This window comes from Dunckerocampus dactyliophorus, chromosome 7 (assembly GCF_027744805.1).
Source record: "Dunckerocampus dactyliophorus isolate RoL2022-P2 chromosome 7, RoL_Ddac_1.1, whole genome shotgun sequence".
Taxonomy (NCBI): domain Eukaryota; kingdom Metazoa; phylum Chordata; class Actinopteri; order Syngnathiformes; family Syngnathidae; genus Dunckerocampus; species Dunckerocampus dactyliophorus.
This window is the reverse complement of record NC_072825.1, coordinates 22,944,323-22,959,717: the sequence shown is the minus strand read 5'-3', so window position 1 is coordinate 22,959,717 and position 15,395 is coordinate 22,944,323. Positions and strand designations below refer to the sequence as shown.

At 39.4% G+C, this 15,395-nt stretch overlaps 1 protein-coding gene across 3 annotated transcripts in view; it reads left to right on the top strand.

Moving 5' to 3' along the window:
• The first annotated feature begins 4,687 nt into the window (after positions 1-4,687).
• Positions 4,688-15,395, top strand: part of lars2 (leucyl-tRNA synthetase 2, mitochondrial) — a 66,580-nt gene continuing 55,872 nt past the window's right edge. For 2 of the 3 annotated variants that reach the window (XM_054782285.1, XM_054782286.1), the window contains exons 1-3: positions 4,688-4,838; positions 9,168-9,398; positions 12,578-12,709. In XM_054782285.1, coding sequence (XP_054638260.1) covers positions 9,174-9,398; positions 12,578-12,709 — 357 coding nt within the window. In that variant the 5' untranslated portion in view covers positions 4,688-4,838; positions 9,168-9,173. The remainder of the gene's footprint in view (positions 4,839-9,167; positions 9,399-12,577; positions 12,710-15,395) is intronic. The other variant, XM_054782287.1, reaches the window with a different exon arrangement.

Here is a 15,395-nt window from a genome sequence, read left to right as displayed (position 1 = left end):
GCTTCCGGTTGCCATTTTGTTTAGCTGGCTAATAAGATGCTAACAAGGAAGGATGTCCATCCATCCATTTTCTATACCGCTTCTCCTCTTTACGGTCGCGGGGGTATGCCACTAGACCACCGTGTGGCCCAAGGAAGGATGTTTTTTGTGGTGAAAGATATATTAAGAGCACAGTTGCACCCACGCAGCATATTAACAACACAACAAGACACGCACCATATTGTATGCTACCCGGAGAATATACGCAAACCGAGGCAAAGTTGTGGCGTAAATTTTCAACGTTAACCGAAAAACACACTAACCAGGGCGGACGTTAACCGAGGTTCCACTTACAAGAAAATTCAACTACTCACTGCAGAGACTTCAAATAGAAAGTTTTGGGTTTCTTTTATCGAGTGCAAAACATTCCAAAATGAACTATTGTATAATCAGCTAGTTTTAGTCCTTGATTTTAAAATGACACCCAAAAGCACCACACAGAGAACAGGAAAAGTTGGTGTCTTGTTGAAAAGAAATGAATATTGATGTTCAGAATTCTGGTGTTCGTGAATGCACCGTCAGAGTGATTGGTGGATAATAAGAATTATCGCGATAGGGCGATGTAAGTAAATTTCTACCGTAGACCAAATGTATAGCTTCTATCGCTTATCGTTTATATTGCACATTGCTATTTTGACTTTGTTTTCTTCTGCTGGATGCCCTTACTGATGCAACCCTGGCCAGGAATCAACCCCATGCACTCTGCCATGAAAGTCATAAGCGTGTACCATTACACTACTAGGGAGTTGGAACTGCCTATACTATGTATACAGTATATTTGCTTGCATGTTCAATACTGTATATCTGTTAATTTAGTTTATTTCATTGTGTTTTATTAATATACTACTGTACTGAGCAGAATATAAGACGACGCACTCATTTTCAAGACCTGTTTTCGGGAAAATATTTTGAAAGGCAAAATCAAACATAAAAAATACTAAATCAGTGAAATAACAACTGGTCGATAATAATGAAAAGGATAGATTTTTTAGGTGACTTGTTTGATATCTTAAAATTAGCATCATAACTCCTCTGTTTGCTAACTTGCTAACAACCTATGAGACAAATTTTTTCAGTTGATTTGCGTCACGGCTTCATCACTATATGTCACTGGTGTGTGTGTGTGTGTGCGCATGTGTGTGTGTGACAGGAAGAAAAGCTCTGACTCACTTGGAATGAGCCACCTGTTTGTTTAAAATGTCCAGATATCTAAATCTCTAGACCCTGAAATGAATATAAAACAAAGATCAGTATACAAAGATCAGTTTCATCATTTTTTCTGGGGAAAAAATATTGTCTTGCACTCGGGTCAACATGGTAATTGCAAGGTGCTATTTGACAAATATGCTGATCTAATAATGAGGAATTAATATCCTATATAATATCCTAATAACAAATCCAAGTTCAAATCCTCTGATACCCACTATTCAATTCAATTCAATTCAATTTAATTATATAGCGCCAAATCACAACAGTAACATTCATAAATGAAAACAGAGAAAACAGAGAACCAACTGAAACTCCACATGAGCAAGCACTTGACGACAGAGGCAAGGAAAAACTCCCTCTGGGGAAGAAACCTTGAACAGAACTCAGGATCTGTGGGACGGCCGTCTGTCTCGACCGGTTGGGTTAAGATATAAAAACAGAGTAGAGGGAGAGATGGTAGATCAAGCCAGAAGTCTTTGTCTTAGCCCAAGGAGGAGTGTCTCTGCATATCAGCATACCAGGGATTAGTTCTAACTATACTGTATGCTTTAGCAAAGAGCACTGGACTGAAGTCATACATGTCATGCATGATGAGGCTGTTTTAACCCAGGTTTTTTTGTATGTTTAAAGTAAATGTTGGTTGAACTCCAAATCGTACCACTTTCGGGTGCATTGAATTGTATTTCTTTTCATCAAGTTGCTATTTTCAACAAATGCTAAACATAATTTAAAGCCGGCCGCTGTCCTCAATCAGATACCGATCCAATGAGGAAGAATGTCTCAGATTTATTAATCCGGAGGCCTCTTATCTGTCTCCTGGCAGAGCTTTGTGTGGAGACTTAGCGCTTCCACTGTGGCAGAAACCCATTTCCTCTCATTCCTCCCCCTCCTCCTCTATCCACATCCTGCTCTGCCCTGAGCAAAAGTGCCCACTTGTCTCTGATGTACGACCGCGGGGCCACAGTGAAGCCTCACGTTTATCCGCCTGACGTCAAGACTGCCCGTCTCATGCTTTCCTTTCCCTTTCCAGCAGCTTCTTGGCTCCTTTGCTGTTTCTTTCTGCATGTCAGATCAAAGATTGGCTTCCTCCTCTCAGTGATAAAGATGGGTGTGAGTGGAGATGATCTCTCAGCCAACAGTCTCTCCATAGTGACATCAATAAAATGTTCTTCCTCACATGGTAACTCTCTTGAGGATGCACATCCTGCTTTTGCAGTAAATGAATAATTTCTTTGGTGATCAAATTCCCTATAGAAATGGAGCTGACCTAATTTACTTTGCCAAACCTTTGCCCAACCTGACCCAATGTGTCAATCACCAGTTCTAGTGCTGACATCTGCCAATTATTGGAAATTTGCCTTAACACTACATATTTTCAGTTTAGAGGGAAATTTTACAGACAAATTCATGGTTGTGCTATGGGCTCACCAGTCTCACCCACAGTGGCGAATCTGTACATGGAAGAGATGGAGAAACAGGCTCTCACATCCTTCTCAGGGACAAAACCAAGGCACTGGTTTAGATACGTGGATGACACCTTTGTCATAATCAAAAAACAAGAAATTCAGTCTTTCACAGATCACATCAATGCGGTGGACACCAATATCAAATTTACTCGCGAGGACACTAAAGAGAACCAACTAGCCTTCTTAAACTGCAAGGTAATTATAGGAGAGGACAGACAGCTACTTACAGAGGTCTTTAGAAAGGCCACACACACTGACCAATACCTGCTTTTTGAATCAAACCATCCACTACAACATAAACTAGGGGTTATTAGGACCCTCCAACATAGAGCGGAACAAATACCAACTAGTGCTGAGGGAAAGAAAAAGGAGACACAACATGTCCAGAGAGCACTCTCAACCTGTGGGTACCCGCGGTGGGCTTTTAACAAATGTCAAAAGAAGAGAGTAGGGAAAGAAACCCAAAAGCCCACAGAAGCAAAAAGGAGAGGAGTGGTAGTCCCTTTTGTAGCGGGGGTCTCCAAAAAACTCCAGAGGATCTTATGGCAACACAAAATTCCTACCTATTTCAAACCAGTAAATACCCTGAGACAAAAATTAGTGCATCCTAAAGACAAGGCTCCAAACCAAAAACAGAGCAATGTGGTCCACTGTAAAGATGAGGAATGCAAAGAGCACTACATTGGGGAAACTAAGCAAATGCTCCAAAAAAGGCTTTATCAACATCGCAGGGACAATTCTAGTGGGCCTCAATCAGCAGTACATCTACACCTTAAAGCAACCAATCACTCTTTTGAGGACAGCGAGGTAAAGATTTTGGCCAAAGAAAACAGATGGTTTGAAAGAGGAGTAAAGGAAGCTATTTTTGTCAAACAACAGAACCCATCATTGAATCGGAATGGTGGTTTGAGGTTTAATTTGGACCCTGTGTTCAGCAGGTTACTGAGACCAAAACCCACAGCTCTTAGTCTTGCAAATGAGGTGAAGCCAGGGCCGAGCCAGAACAATAGATGCTAACGAGCCAGTATCAGAGTCGTTCATACCCAACCTAGGGAGCGACACTTCCCTTTTATCGGAGGTGTTAATAGCAGGAGAGGATTATACCACTACTCCGCCCAGGCTTAGTGTAAGGAACCAATAGGAGGAGGGTGTTGGCACACCAATTCCGCCCACTCTTACTGTATTTAAGGCCTAGGCTACCAGCACTTATTAGTTCGCTGACGAAGCCACAGACGATACCTTGATTGAAACAGTAGATGTTACTAATAAAAGCAGTTACTTGAACCTACAGTTGCAGGGCAAAGATAAAAATAGGAGACATGATTGGTGCTATCATTTTAAATCCGTTCTTCAATTAGTCATTAATTTAAACAAATAAATGCCGTTCCACAAATAGACACATGCCTTTTTCCCTTCACAAAAATATATACTTAAGAGGATAGTCACAATGAACACTTGGAGCAAATGACAGAGGAGGATACCTTTGCAGACCCGGAAATGGAACTCAGCCACAGACTGGCTAGGATACAAAAAAAACCAAAAACGGGTCACATATTGACACACTTTTCGTTTGCCTCTCTTCTCTCACCTTTCTCTCTTTCCTTTTTTGACTCCCAGACTTTATTTTACTAGGCACTGGCAGCAGAGTTTCACTCTTCTCTGCAGCAAGTGCCAACTGTTGCCAACTCAGTAAGAAAAGTAGCTATTGGCTGTCCTAGAAGTTGCTAGATTGTGTCGTCGGCTAATTTGCATATTATTTGCATGTGATGTACGAGATGCTGTGAGAAGAAAAGCATAACTTTGCAGGGGAGACAAAAAAGTGCGTAGAAACACATTTAAAAAATCACAACCTTATAGCAAAAATATTTTACCTATTTGCTGGAATTGTCCTAACTTTTGCCTCCTTTACGGCGCCCCTGACTTCTCCTTATCAGGCTTTCAGGACACGTCACTGACTATGACCGCTCAATAAAGTTATATTCAAAACAAGATGGCGGCGCTCATGGTACAGCCGTGCTCTTTGAAAACAGGTCATTCACAGCTAAATTAAAGGCTGCAAACCTTATTTACAGTATGGAAATTTTGCTATGACAGAGCCACCGACGTGGACATAAAACGAACAAGGTAAAAAGACACGACTTCTTTATTTATACTTCGGAAAGCAGCACGAAAGACGCAGTTGTCAAGAAAACACGTACGATAAAATGAGAACACTTGGCTAAACAAGCGCAATAATAGGTGTATATTTGTTTTTTAAGGTGCTAATTTCTTCCAGCGTTGTGTTTTTCTACAACGATCAGCCAAAAGATACAAAAACTGAATGAAAAGAGTCGCATCGAAACGTCTCCTTGCTTAAAGATGTATATTTTTATAATTTGGGTGGTTCGTAGTTACACTGGTGTAGAACTGCAGTGCGTCGAACCGAGACTGAGTTGAAATGTTGGTAATGGTAAAGGTTTAATTTTATTTGAACATGTATACAAGTTACTATGGAATACATCACATAATTCAATTCACAGTTCCACATGTCCAAAAGGAGTAGGAAGAAGCCAAGCTTATTGAATCCTACCCCCCATCCGTTCCACATCTACAAGTATTGCAGTACATGTATTCACTTCCTGTACTAGACACAGTTCTATTAGCTCTTTTTTTCTTTGCCGGGTTAGTGAAAGGTTTCAAGGGGTAAAATGCTCTTATGCAAAAACCTAAAAAGGAAAAAAAATATCACCAACATTTTATAATACAGAAAATGAGACACTGCTAGTATTTAGTTATGTTGTATATCTACTGGATTCAAACTTGGTCGTAGCACTGCTAGGCTTTGCATCAAGTGATAAAATGTTGGATACAAAAGATACTTCTGGCTTTAGTGCTGAGTGCCATTTTCTAGGTAAAGTATTAGTGTATTATGATTGTAGAGGTGTACATAACACAAACACAGTGTTCTGCTGCTGAGCTACCTGCTTGTGTGAGTTTACATAAGTTTAAAGTCATTTGTTATCAAGAAATGCTGAAATGGTTGAGCCCAGCAGTCACCATAGAAACAGTTTCTCAGTCTCTCGCTTGAGCCCACTCTCTCACGCCGTCAGACTTCCATAGAAGCTCTTGCAGCCTCTGCCTGAGGAAGTAGCCTTGACTGCTGCTATGCTGCTTGTCGAGCTGTCAGATTCTTGTTGAAAAGAATCCCCATTTATTTTGTGCATCATGGCACTCTGTCTGCATTTATGCTGGACTTTTTCAGTGTTGATTATATTATACACCAATACTCCAGTAGTACTGCAGGGAATGAGCTTTTCATTGAATACTGCATGACTTCCGAGAGTCTGTGATTACTGACCTCATTCTCATTTGTATCTTCGTCTATTGTCTGCTTGTGGAGATTATCGGCTCTCATGAAGGTCTCGCTGTCAGATACCCAGCTGCGTCAGCGTGGCGTTAATACTCTGAGCTGGTCACAGCAGCCGCAAGGGCAGAGACTGTCATTTCTTACATCTGTGCTACCAGACTACATGTTTCAAAGTTGAGCTGCAAAATATTGTGTCAGCCTCTCTCCCTCCACATGGACAGTGATGGATCTGACATGGCTTGTTTTTTTGTTGTTGTTGTTTGTGTGAGTGACAGTGTGCACAGCCGGAGCTGTCGCACAGTCAGTCACTCTGTTCTTGACAATATGCACAAGTGCGGTTCAGTCATGTGGATCCGAAAGTGTAAAGCTTTCCAATTGACCACACAATATTGTGCTGAAGGTGTAAAATGGATATTATATATATTCATATTCAATATATATTCATATTCAATTCATATTCAATATATTGAATATGATTGTCTCTTGATGTTGTTATTGATAATTTTGTCCGAGCAGTTTAAGGAGAGGCCCTTTTTTCCCACAGGTATTTCCCACAGGATTGTAAATAAATAAAATGAATGTATAGGAAACACTGAGAAACTTGATTTAAAGTTCATCAGTTACTACAGACACTTCACACAATCCTTTGAAAGTTCTGCAAACTGCAATTTTTTCTTCCTTTTTCCACTTTCCGTAGGTACAATGGCCTTTGTCCATAAATACTTTTGTCCATAAAGTTTGTCTGTGACAATACAGTCATCCCTCGTTTATAATGTTTCATTGGTTGTTAAATGTGATTGCGATAACTGAAAAGCCGTAAAGTAGGCTTTAATATTAATAAATGAAATATTTTCATAGTTAAAGCACAGAAAACCTGTTAATGACATTCTAAATATGTTTTTTTTTAGCTTTATTAGAGCCCTATAGAAATGAAATAAGAGTGTAGTCACCTTTACACTCTCATTATTTGTTGTTTATAACACATTACTCAACTGTAATGCGCAGGCTATGAGATCACTGCAGGGATACAAGATGGCCGCCGTTTAAGTAAACATAGCATGCTAGCGAGCTAACTATTTTGCCTCCATTTGGTTATTTTAAACTTAAGAAAGGGTTTCAAATGGAGTGGGGAAGAAGGACGAAGTAAAAAGCCAAAACGTACCACTTCCACACAGAATGGGAGGAGAACTTTTTTTTCCCACTCGATCATGTCAGACATGCATGGCTGACTCTATGCAGGGTGAAGGTAATCGAATCGAATGTCATGTTTCATCAATGTAATATTACTGACGCCTAGTGACCAGAATACTACATATGACTTGTCTTTCAATATTTTTTTTTTTTTTTTACTAATAATAGTGCATAGTCAACCACGAAACAGAAATAATTTATTAATTTTCGAAAAACCCCGATTTAGTGAGGGAGCGATGTTGGAACCGTGGTGTAGCGAGGGACGACTGTACATTTGCTGTTGCTCAGTGTAATAGAAACATACTTAAGTGTCTCGGTGTTTACGTATGCACTTAATTGCATTATTGCTACTGGACACTAAACTGTCTTTCAGTTACTTACTACCTACTCGCAAGCTTAGCTTAGCTTAGCTTAGCATAGTATAGTGTAGCATACCCTAGTGCAGTGATTCTCAACCAGAGGGTTGCAACCCTGGGTGGGTATCCAGCTCGAGGTAAAAAAAAATTAAAAAATTCAAATGTATTTAATGCATAGAAAAAATATTGTATCCGGGCCAGACTTTAATTTGAAAACATTTTAGGAAGGCATGTAAGATTGTGATATTCAGAAGCAAGATGGGGATGTGTAAATATGACCCTACCCTAGTATTTAAAATTGTATTTTTTGGGTGTTTGTACGTTGAGGATGAAAAAGGGACATGCCTTTTGAGTTTAGAAAGTTTTGATTTTTTAGTTTTTTTTTTTTACATGCGATTAACGTGCGCATGTCCTATTACCCTCGGGCGACACTGTAGTTTGAGGAAACGCAGTGGTGTGGCAGTTGATGTTGAGCCACAAGCAGGAACAAATATTTAAGCAGAAATGGACAAACAAAAGAGTATTCTGAATGGTAAGTTTAGCTTCGAAGCCATGGCAGATGGCTCTCTCGACAAGACCAAAGATATTTGTATTGACTGTCGCTGTGAGTTGAGTTGTCACGGAGTACGTCGACTCTCAAATGCCACAGAGAAGAGAGAAGGTACTGGAGCACTACATGTATTTTTTTATTATCATTTATACGGTGCCCCCCTTGGCATTATTTTTTAGATGACAGAATAACAGTTACATCTTGAAAGACCTGTGGTGTCATACTTTCACGTCGCTGAAGTCACTAGACTAAGAAAAGTGTAATAAAGTGTGTGTCAAAGAGTGCTTGGAAGTGAAGTATAAGCTATAGCCTGACTGCACTCCAGCATATGGGCGCAGGTCTACTTCTGTAAACTACTGAGTGTTCTTCAGCGTGCAGTTTTTTGTAAGTTGACAGTATTTATTATATCTGTTTTCATTTATTGCATATTTTTGCAAATCTTTATTTGAAATGTTAGTCACAATTATATTTTGTGAGATTATTTGCTTAAAGAGAATGATAGGTGGGCAATGGGCAGTTTACCTTACCGATGTCTACTTTTTGTAAATTGTTTTTTTTTTTTTATACATCGAGGTCCATTTTGTGTTGAACTATTTAAGAAAACAGAATGTTTAATAAACAAAAATTTGCATAAAGCTAACATATTATCTAGTCACGTGTTGATAGGTATATTAAAAATGTTAAAATGATCTTTCAAAGGTAAGCTTACTATAGATAAACTTCTTTTGATCTGTGATTAATTATGAGTTAACTCTGGACAAAATATGATTAATCACGATTAAATATTTTAATTGATTGACAGCCCTCGTGTTTATGCTTATAATAGTGACATATGTGTGTTTTTGCATGCTATTGCTGAAAAATCAATTAGCTTGGTTTGATTTCTTTAAAAGTGGGTTGTGACCTAAAAACGCGTCCCAATGTGAGACCATTTGGGAAACCCTTAACCTGTAACCTTGACATCACTGTCACTCTATCAATAAACACCGTCTGTCTGTGTTTTCACAAAGCGAATCATGCAGGTATGGATAAGACGGCTGGTTGTGCATCCTCGGGGTGTCGCCCGGTCTAGCCGCAACAGGACTGCTCTCCTGAACTTAGTCCCTGCCCAGGTGTTCCGCACCTTGTTCAGTGAGACCGGCGTATGGGAGAAAGACTATCGTACGGCGACTCGACGCAGAGTGGAAGAATGGTGGCACCCACGGATCATGGCGCAGTGGCGCACAGACACACTGGAGGATGTAAGGCTGCCCACACTTACTTGAGTTCACTCTAGTGATGTGCGATACCACTGATTTTGTTGCTGATCTGGTACTGAGTAAAATTCAGACTGGTTTCGGCGATACTGATCCGATACAGATACTTTGTGCAAATTCACCTAATGTGTCTGGTAAATTCTAAAAAGTAGTGTATTTCATGTCATAGCATAAAGAATACAAGACATTTAATTTATTAAGTAAATTAATAATTGAAATAAAGAAATTATTAATTTAAGTAATGTATTTATTTTAAACTCTGAAGTATATGGTTGTAGTGGGGTGACTTGCATATACACCCCTGGCAAAAATTATGGAATCACCAGTCTCGGAGGATGTTCATTCAGTTGTTTAATTTTGTAGAAAAAAAGCAGATCACAGACATGACACAAAACTAAAGTCATTTCAAATGGCAACTTTCTGGCTTTAAGAAACACTAAAAGAAATCAAGAAAAAAAGATGTGGTAGTCAGTAACAGTTACTTTTTTAGACCAATCAGAGGGAAAAAATTATGGACTCACTCAATTCTGAGGAAAAAATTATGGAATCATGAAAAAAACAATGAGAAAAGAATACTTCAACACACCACTAGTACTTTGTTGCACCACCTCTGGCTTTTATAACAGCTCGCAGTCTCAGAGGCATGGACTTAATGAGTGACAAACAGTACTCTTCATCAATCTGGCTCCAACTTTCTCTGATTGCTTTTGCCAGATCAGCTTTGCAGGTTGGAGCCTTGTCATGGACCATTTTCTTCAACTTCCACCACAGATTTTCAATTGGATTGAGATCCGGACTATTTGCAGGCAATGACATTGACCTTATGTGTATTTCTTCAAGGAATGTTTTCACAGTTTTTGCTCTATGGCAAGATGCATTATCATCCTGAAAAATGATTTCATCATCCCCAAACGCCCTTTCAATTGATGGGATAAGAAAAGTGTCCAAAATGTCAACGTAAACTTGTGCATTTATTGAAGATGTAATGACAGCCATCTCCCCAGTGCCTTTACCTGACATGCAGCCCCATATCATCAATGACTGTGGAAATTTGCATGTTTTCTTCAGGCAGTCGTCTTCATAAATCTCATTGGAACGGCACCAAACAAAAGTTCCAGCATCATCACCTTGCCCAATGCAGATTCGCGATTCATCACTGAATATGACTTTCATCCAGTCATCCACAGTCCACGATTGCTTTTCCTTAGCCCATTGTAACCTTGTTTTTTTCTGTTTAGGTGTTAATGATGGCTTTCGTTTAGCTTTCCTGTATGTAAATCCCATTTCCTTTAGGCGGTTTCTTACAGTTCGGTCACAGACGTTGACTCCAGTTTCCTCCCATTTGTTCCTCATTTGTTTTGCTGTGCATTTTCTGTTTTCAAGACATATTGCTTTAAGTTTTCTGTCTTGACGCTTTGATGTCTTCCTTGGTCTACCAGTATGCTTGCCTTTAACAACCTTCCCATGTTGTTTGTACTTGGTCCAGATTTTAGACACAGCTGACTGTGAACAACCAACATCTTTTGCAACATTGCGTGATGATTTACCTTCTTTAAGAAGTTTGATAATCCTCTCCTTTGTTTCAATTGACATCTCTTGTGTTGGAGCCATGATTCATGTCAGTCTGCTTGGTGAAACAGCTCTCCAAGGTGTGATCACTCCTGTTTAACTGCAGACTAACGAGCAGATCTAATCTGATGCAGGTGTTAGTTTTGGGAATGGAAATTTACAGGGTGATTCCATAATTTTTTCCTCAGAATTGAGTGATTCCGTAATTTTTTCCCTCTGATTGGTCTAAAAAAGTAACTGTTACTGACTACCACATCTTTTTTTAAAATTTCTTTTAGTGTTTCTTAAAGCCAGAATGTTGCCATTTGAAATGACTTTAGTTTTGTGTCATGTCTGTGATCTGCTTTTTTTCTACAAATTTAAACAACTGAATGAACATCCTTCGAGACTGGTGATTCCATAATTTTTGCCAGGGGTTGTAGGCAAGCTAAAAATCGACAAAATCATATAAAATATGTGAAAATGGTATTTTAAACAATAAAAACGATAAGTAAAATAATAAAACGTAAATTATTAATCGTGAAGAACTACTACAGTATAAGAATGAAAACTTTATTCACAATTCACACATGGCTCCGTTTACAATCGGTCGTTGTTTCAACAGACGAACATGACCTCAAATGACTGAATTATCGAAAGTATCGATATTTTGATTTGAGTCGATTTTAGAGCATGAAGAGCTGGTATCGGAAGTACCAATATTTCAGTTTCGATCCACACACTGGATCACTAATGCACTCATTAGCAAGGTTATGTGAAGTGTCACGTCTTTATTCAGGTTTCCAGTTATCACCTTGCCCTGTTTGCATTGGTGTCTTCATGCAGTGCTGGTGTATTGATCAGTAAACAACAGGAGCAAGTGATGGAACACTTTATTTAGGGTGTAGCATGCTGTACAAGCCCGTGTCTTGTTCTGTGTTTGTATGTGTAGTCAGTTCAAAATTGAAACAAATCATAATTGCAGGAATTTGGGATTTGCACACGTGTTCATGTAGTTTGTAAGTCTATTTGTAGACAGGTTTTCTTCCGCATACATGAGACAAACACAAAATTCAGCATATACATTTCAATGTACTGAAGAGTTTATCTTAAAATGACTTGATTAATAGATAATTTGTCATCCAGCCGAATGATGCTCAGCTATTACTGGGAGCTCTGGCTGATTATACGTTCTAATGGTCTGATGGTACGTCTGACAGTGATGAAGTGCGCTCGTGACAGCTCTGCTTCTAATTAATTTATTGAAAAATTTATGGCTCAGGTTTCCTGTAATCATGTATAGCTTGATGTATCTGGCACTTGCTTTGTTGCCATGGTAACAGTGTTGTGACTGTAAACCATCTATCCAGTGCTGCAAGCGCTCAGATGCAGACTGACACTATAATCACAGCATGTTTGCGCCTCATATAGAAATGTACTAGAAGTTATTGCTCTTTCTGTGTGTCTGATGAGTTAATTTTTCGTTGTCACTTCCATGGGTTAATTAGATTAGTTTGAGAATGGAGTTATATTGTATTGTATAGGATTTACAGCTCAACTCAAAATCATGTTTTCTGTTCATTCGCTAAAATATTTCCACTATGTTGTTATTGCAGAGCCAGACCCGGAAAAAGTTCTATGTTCTCTCCATGTTCCCGTACCCATCTGGACGATTACACATGGGCCACGTTCGGGTTTACACCATCAGTGATGTCATTGGTCACTTTCAGAGAATGAGAGGCTATCAGGTTTGTGAGTTGCCTTTACTGTGTCGTACCGTGATCACACTATATCCCAGAAGCAATCCACCCATTGCTTTTTGCATTTTGAATGAATTTGTTGTGTTGGCATGCGTGGCATTTTCTTGGGTGTTCAAATAGGATAGAGGTCACTGATGTAAACTCTTGTCCCTGGTATCTGACTAGCAACAGTGAACTTTACAGTCTCGATCCACATTTAAACGATATACAGTATTTCCTGAAACAGTAGCCTCCACTCGTAATAGATGCCGTGTCGCAATTTTTATTGCCTTGTTTGTTGCATTTGAAACAGAAAAGTGCCTATCTCCAAACAGATCTATTTTTCCACCTGCACATGGACATTCATTCATTCATTTTCTATACTGCTGAGCGTCATTAAGGTCACAGGTGAGCTAGAGCCTATCGCAACTGACGTTAGGTGAGAGGTGGGGTACACCTCAACCAATATCATATTTTGGCTCACATAGACAATATCAACATTGTCATTTTATGATACGTTAAGCGAGATAATGAACTTATACCTTATGCTATAGTATAACACTATTAGTGGTTAGCAAACAGCTAACTTTGCTGCTTTTAGGTGACAAGCCCAATGGCTTAACACTTAGTTAGGGTAACAATAGTACAATGAAATGATAACATTGAAGCAGTGAAGAAGTTACAGTAATAAAGATTTACTGTTAGTCAGTCAGTCAGTCATCCACCTCTCACCAAATTCTATGAATATCTTCAAGTAAGTTGTGACATACTGTATCTAGTAGGTTTTGTTCTGTGATTCCATTTTGTAGCACAGAGTAAAAATGTTTAATCAAAATAGTAGTGGGTATGCAAACAGCTGTAGTCTTTTCATACAGAAAATGCTCAGAGTAGTCGTTCAGTCAGATATGTTTAGAGCTGCAAACCCTAAACCTAAAGCTTCCAGGAAGTTAAAATGTACTGCATGTGGAGATGAGACAAAGTTGGTTCCGTCAAAATGACCAAGAACTTATTTTCAGACTGAGTTCCTATGGTCCAGCGTACATAGTTCTTGGGTAAAGTGTACTGTGGTGTAAAAGAGGCTAAAGGCAAACAACCATTCACACCGGTGAACACCGATTAGAGTCTCCAATTAACCTAATGCAATTTTGTATGTAATGCATGTTTTTGGTATGTGGGAGGAAGCTGGAGTGCCCAGATCAAACCCATGCAAACACGGGGAGAACATCAAAACTCCACACAAACACTCAAACCCTCAATCTCCTGACCGTGAGGCTAATATGCTAACCACTATGCCACTCGGACAATCAAGAGTTAACTTTTGAGCTCTATTGTTTACTTCATTGCTAACCAAATCAGCAGCACCTACCAAGCTGCGTAAAGCATGTCTGAATTAGTGTGGAATCTTACTGACAGCACTTGACAATGCTGTAACAAGTTACATGTGCAGTATTAAAGATGATCTTACATTTTGTACAGACGCCTTCTTTTAAGATACTGTAGTTATAATTCCAGTGGTGTCTGTGCTAACGCCACAGTGTTGAGTGCATCCATTTTTAAGTTCTGGCCATCTACGTGCCTTTAAATTAGATCCACCCAGCCCACCTCTGTCAAACCTACCTAAGTTCTTAACATTTCTCTGTATTTTCCAAGAATAATCTTATAATAATCTATTTCTTCACCTTTTCCTTGTTTTAAAGTACAACATTACGTGTTTTCACTGTCACAACCATTAGTCAACATAATCTAAATACAGGTCTCGGTCTACAGTATACAGAGTAGCTCCACGGCCCCACCTACGTGATGTTTATGTACAGTTATGTACTATTGGCTGCAAAATAACACTTGATTTTTTTTCTGATTTATATAGCCTGGGAGCCTATTATTAGTTTGGACTGCACAAGTGTAATTTTGTTTTTGTGCTCTTCTAAAAATTACAAACCAATCTACAACTAAACGTACGTCAAATAAGCAGGCAATTTGGCTGTATTTTTTTCCACCCCAGTGACACCTATGATGGTGTAGTTAAGGTAAACATAAAATCCATACTCTTGATTCGCAAGCACCCTGTTGGGTTATTGACTCCATTCTGTTACAAATGACACACAGCAGTCGATGGTCACACTCTTGTTGGTGTCGACTAAGCTGTGGCCTTGATGAAGCTGTGGAAATAAGTGGCGTGATACACGCTGCTGGAGTCACAGCACCCACTGACATCTTGATGACAACTTGCGTTCAGTTCTTCTCCTATCCCCGGGTTTGTCTCACATGGTGCATAACAAGCCCCTTGCATGTCTTTTACTAGTGGATTTTAGACTGTGTGCTGTCACCTTTTGGAAAACCCCCCTCTGGCTTCTCTGTAAACGGGGAGAAGGTTTCACATGATGGGCAACCTATTTCCTGCACAGGAGTATACTCTCTCTCTGCATCTGTCAGGAAAGTGAACATGATTCTGCTGTATGCACACACACAGACACACACACACACTCTACCCCGGTTAATTAATGAGGGTACACTCTGTAGACGGTCACGCGCTGCTGCTATTTCCAGCTTGTGGGGAGCAGTTCCTGTATGCACGCTTGTGGTCCACTATTTTTCACTCAGATGAAATATATACTCCTAATCAAAATTTTAAGACCAGTTGAAAAATGGCAAGAATTTACATTTTGCACTGTTTGATCTTAAGGAGGTTCTGAGT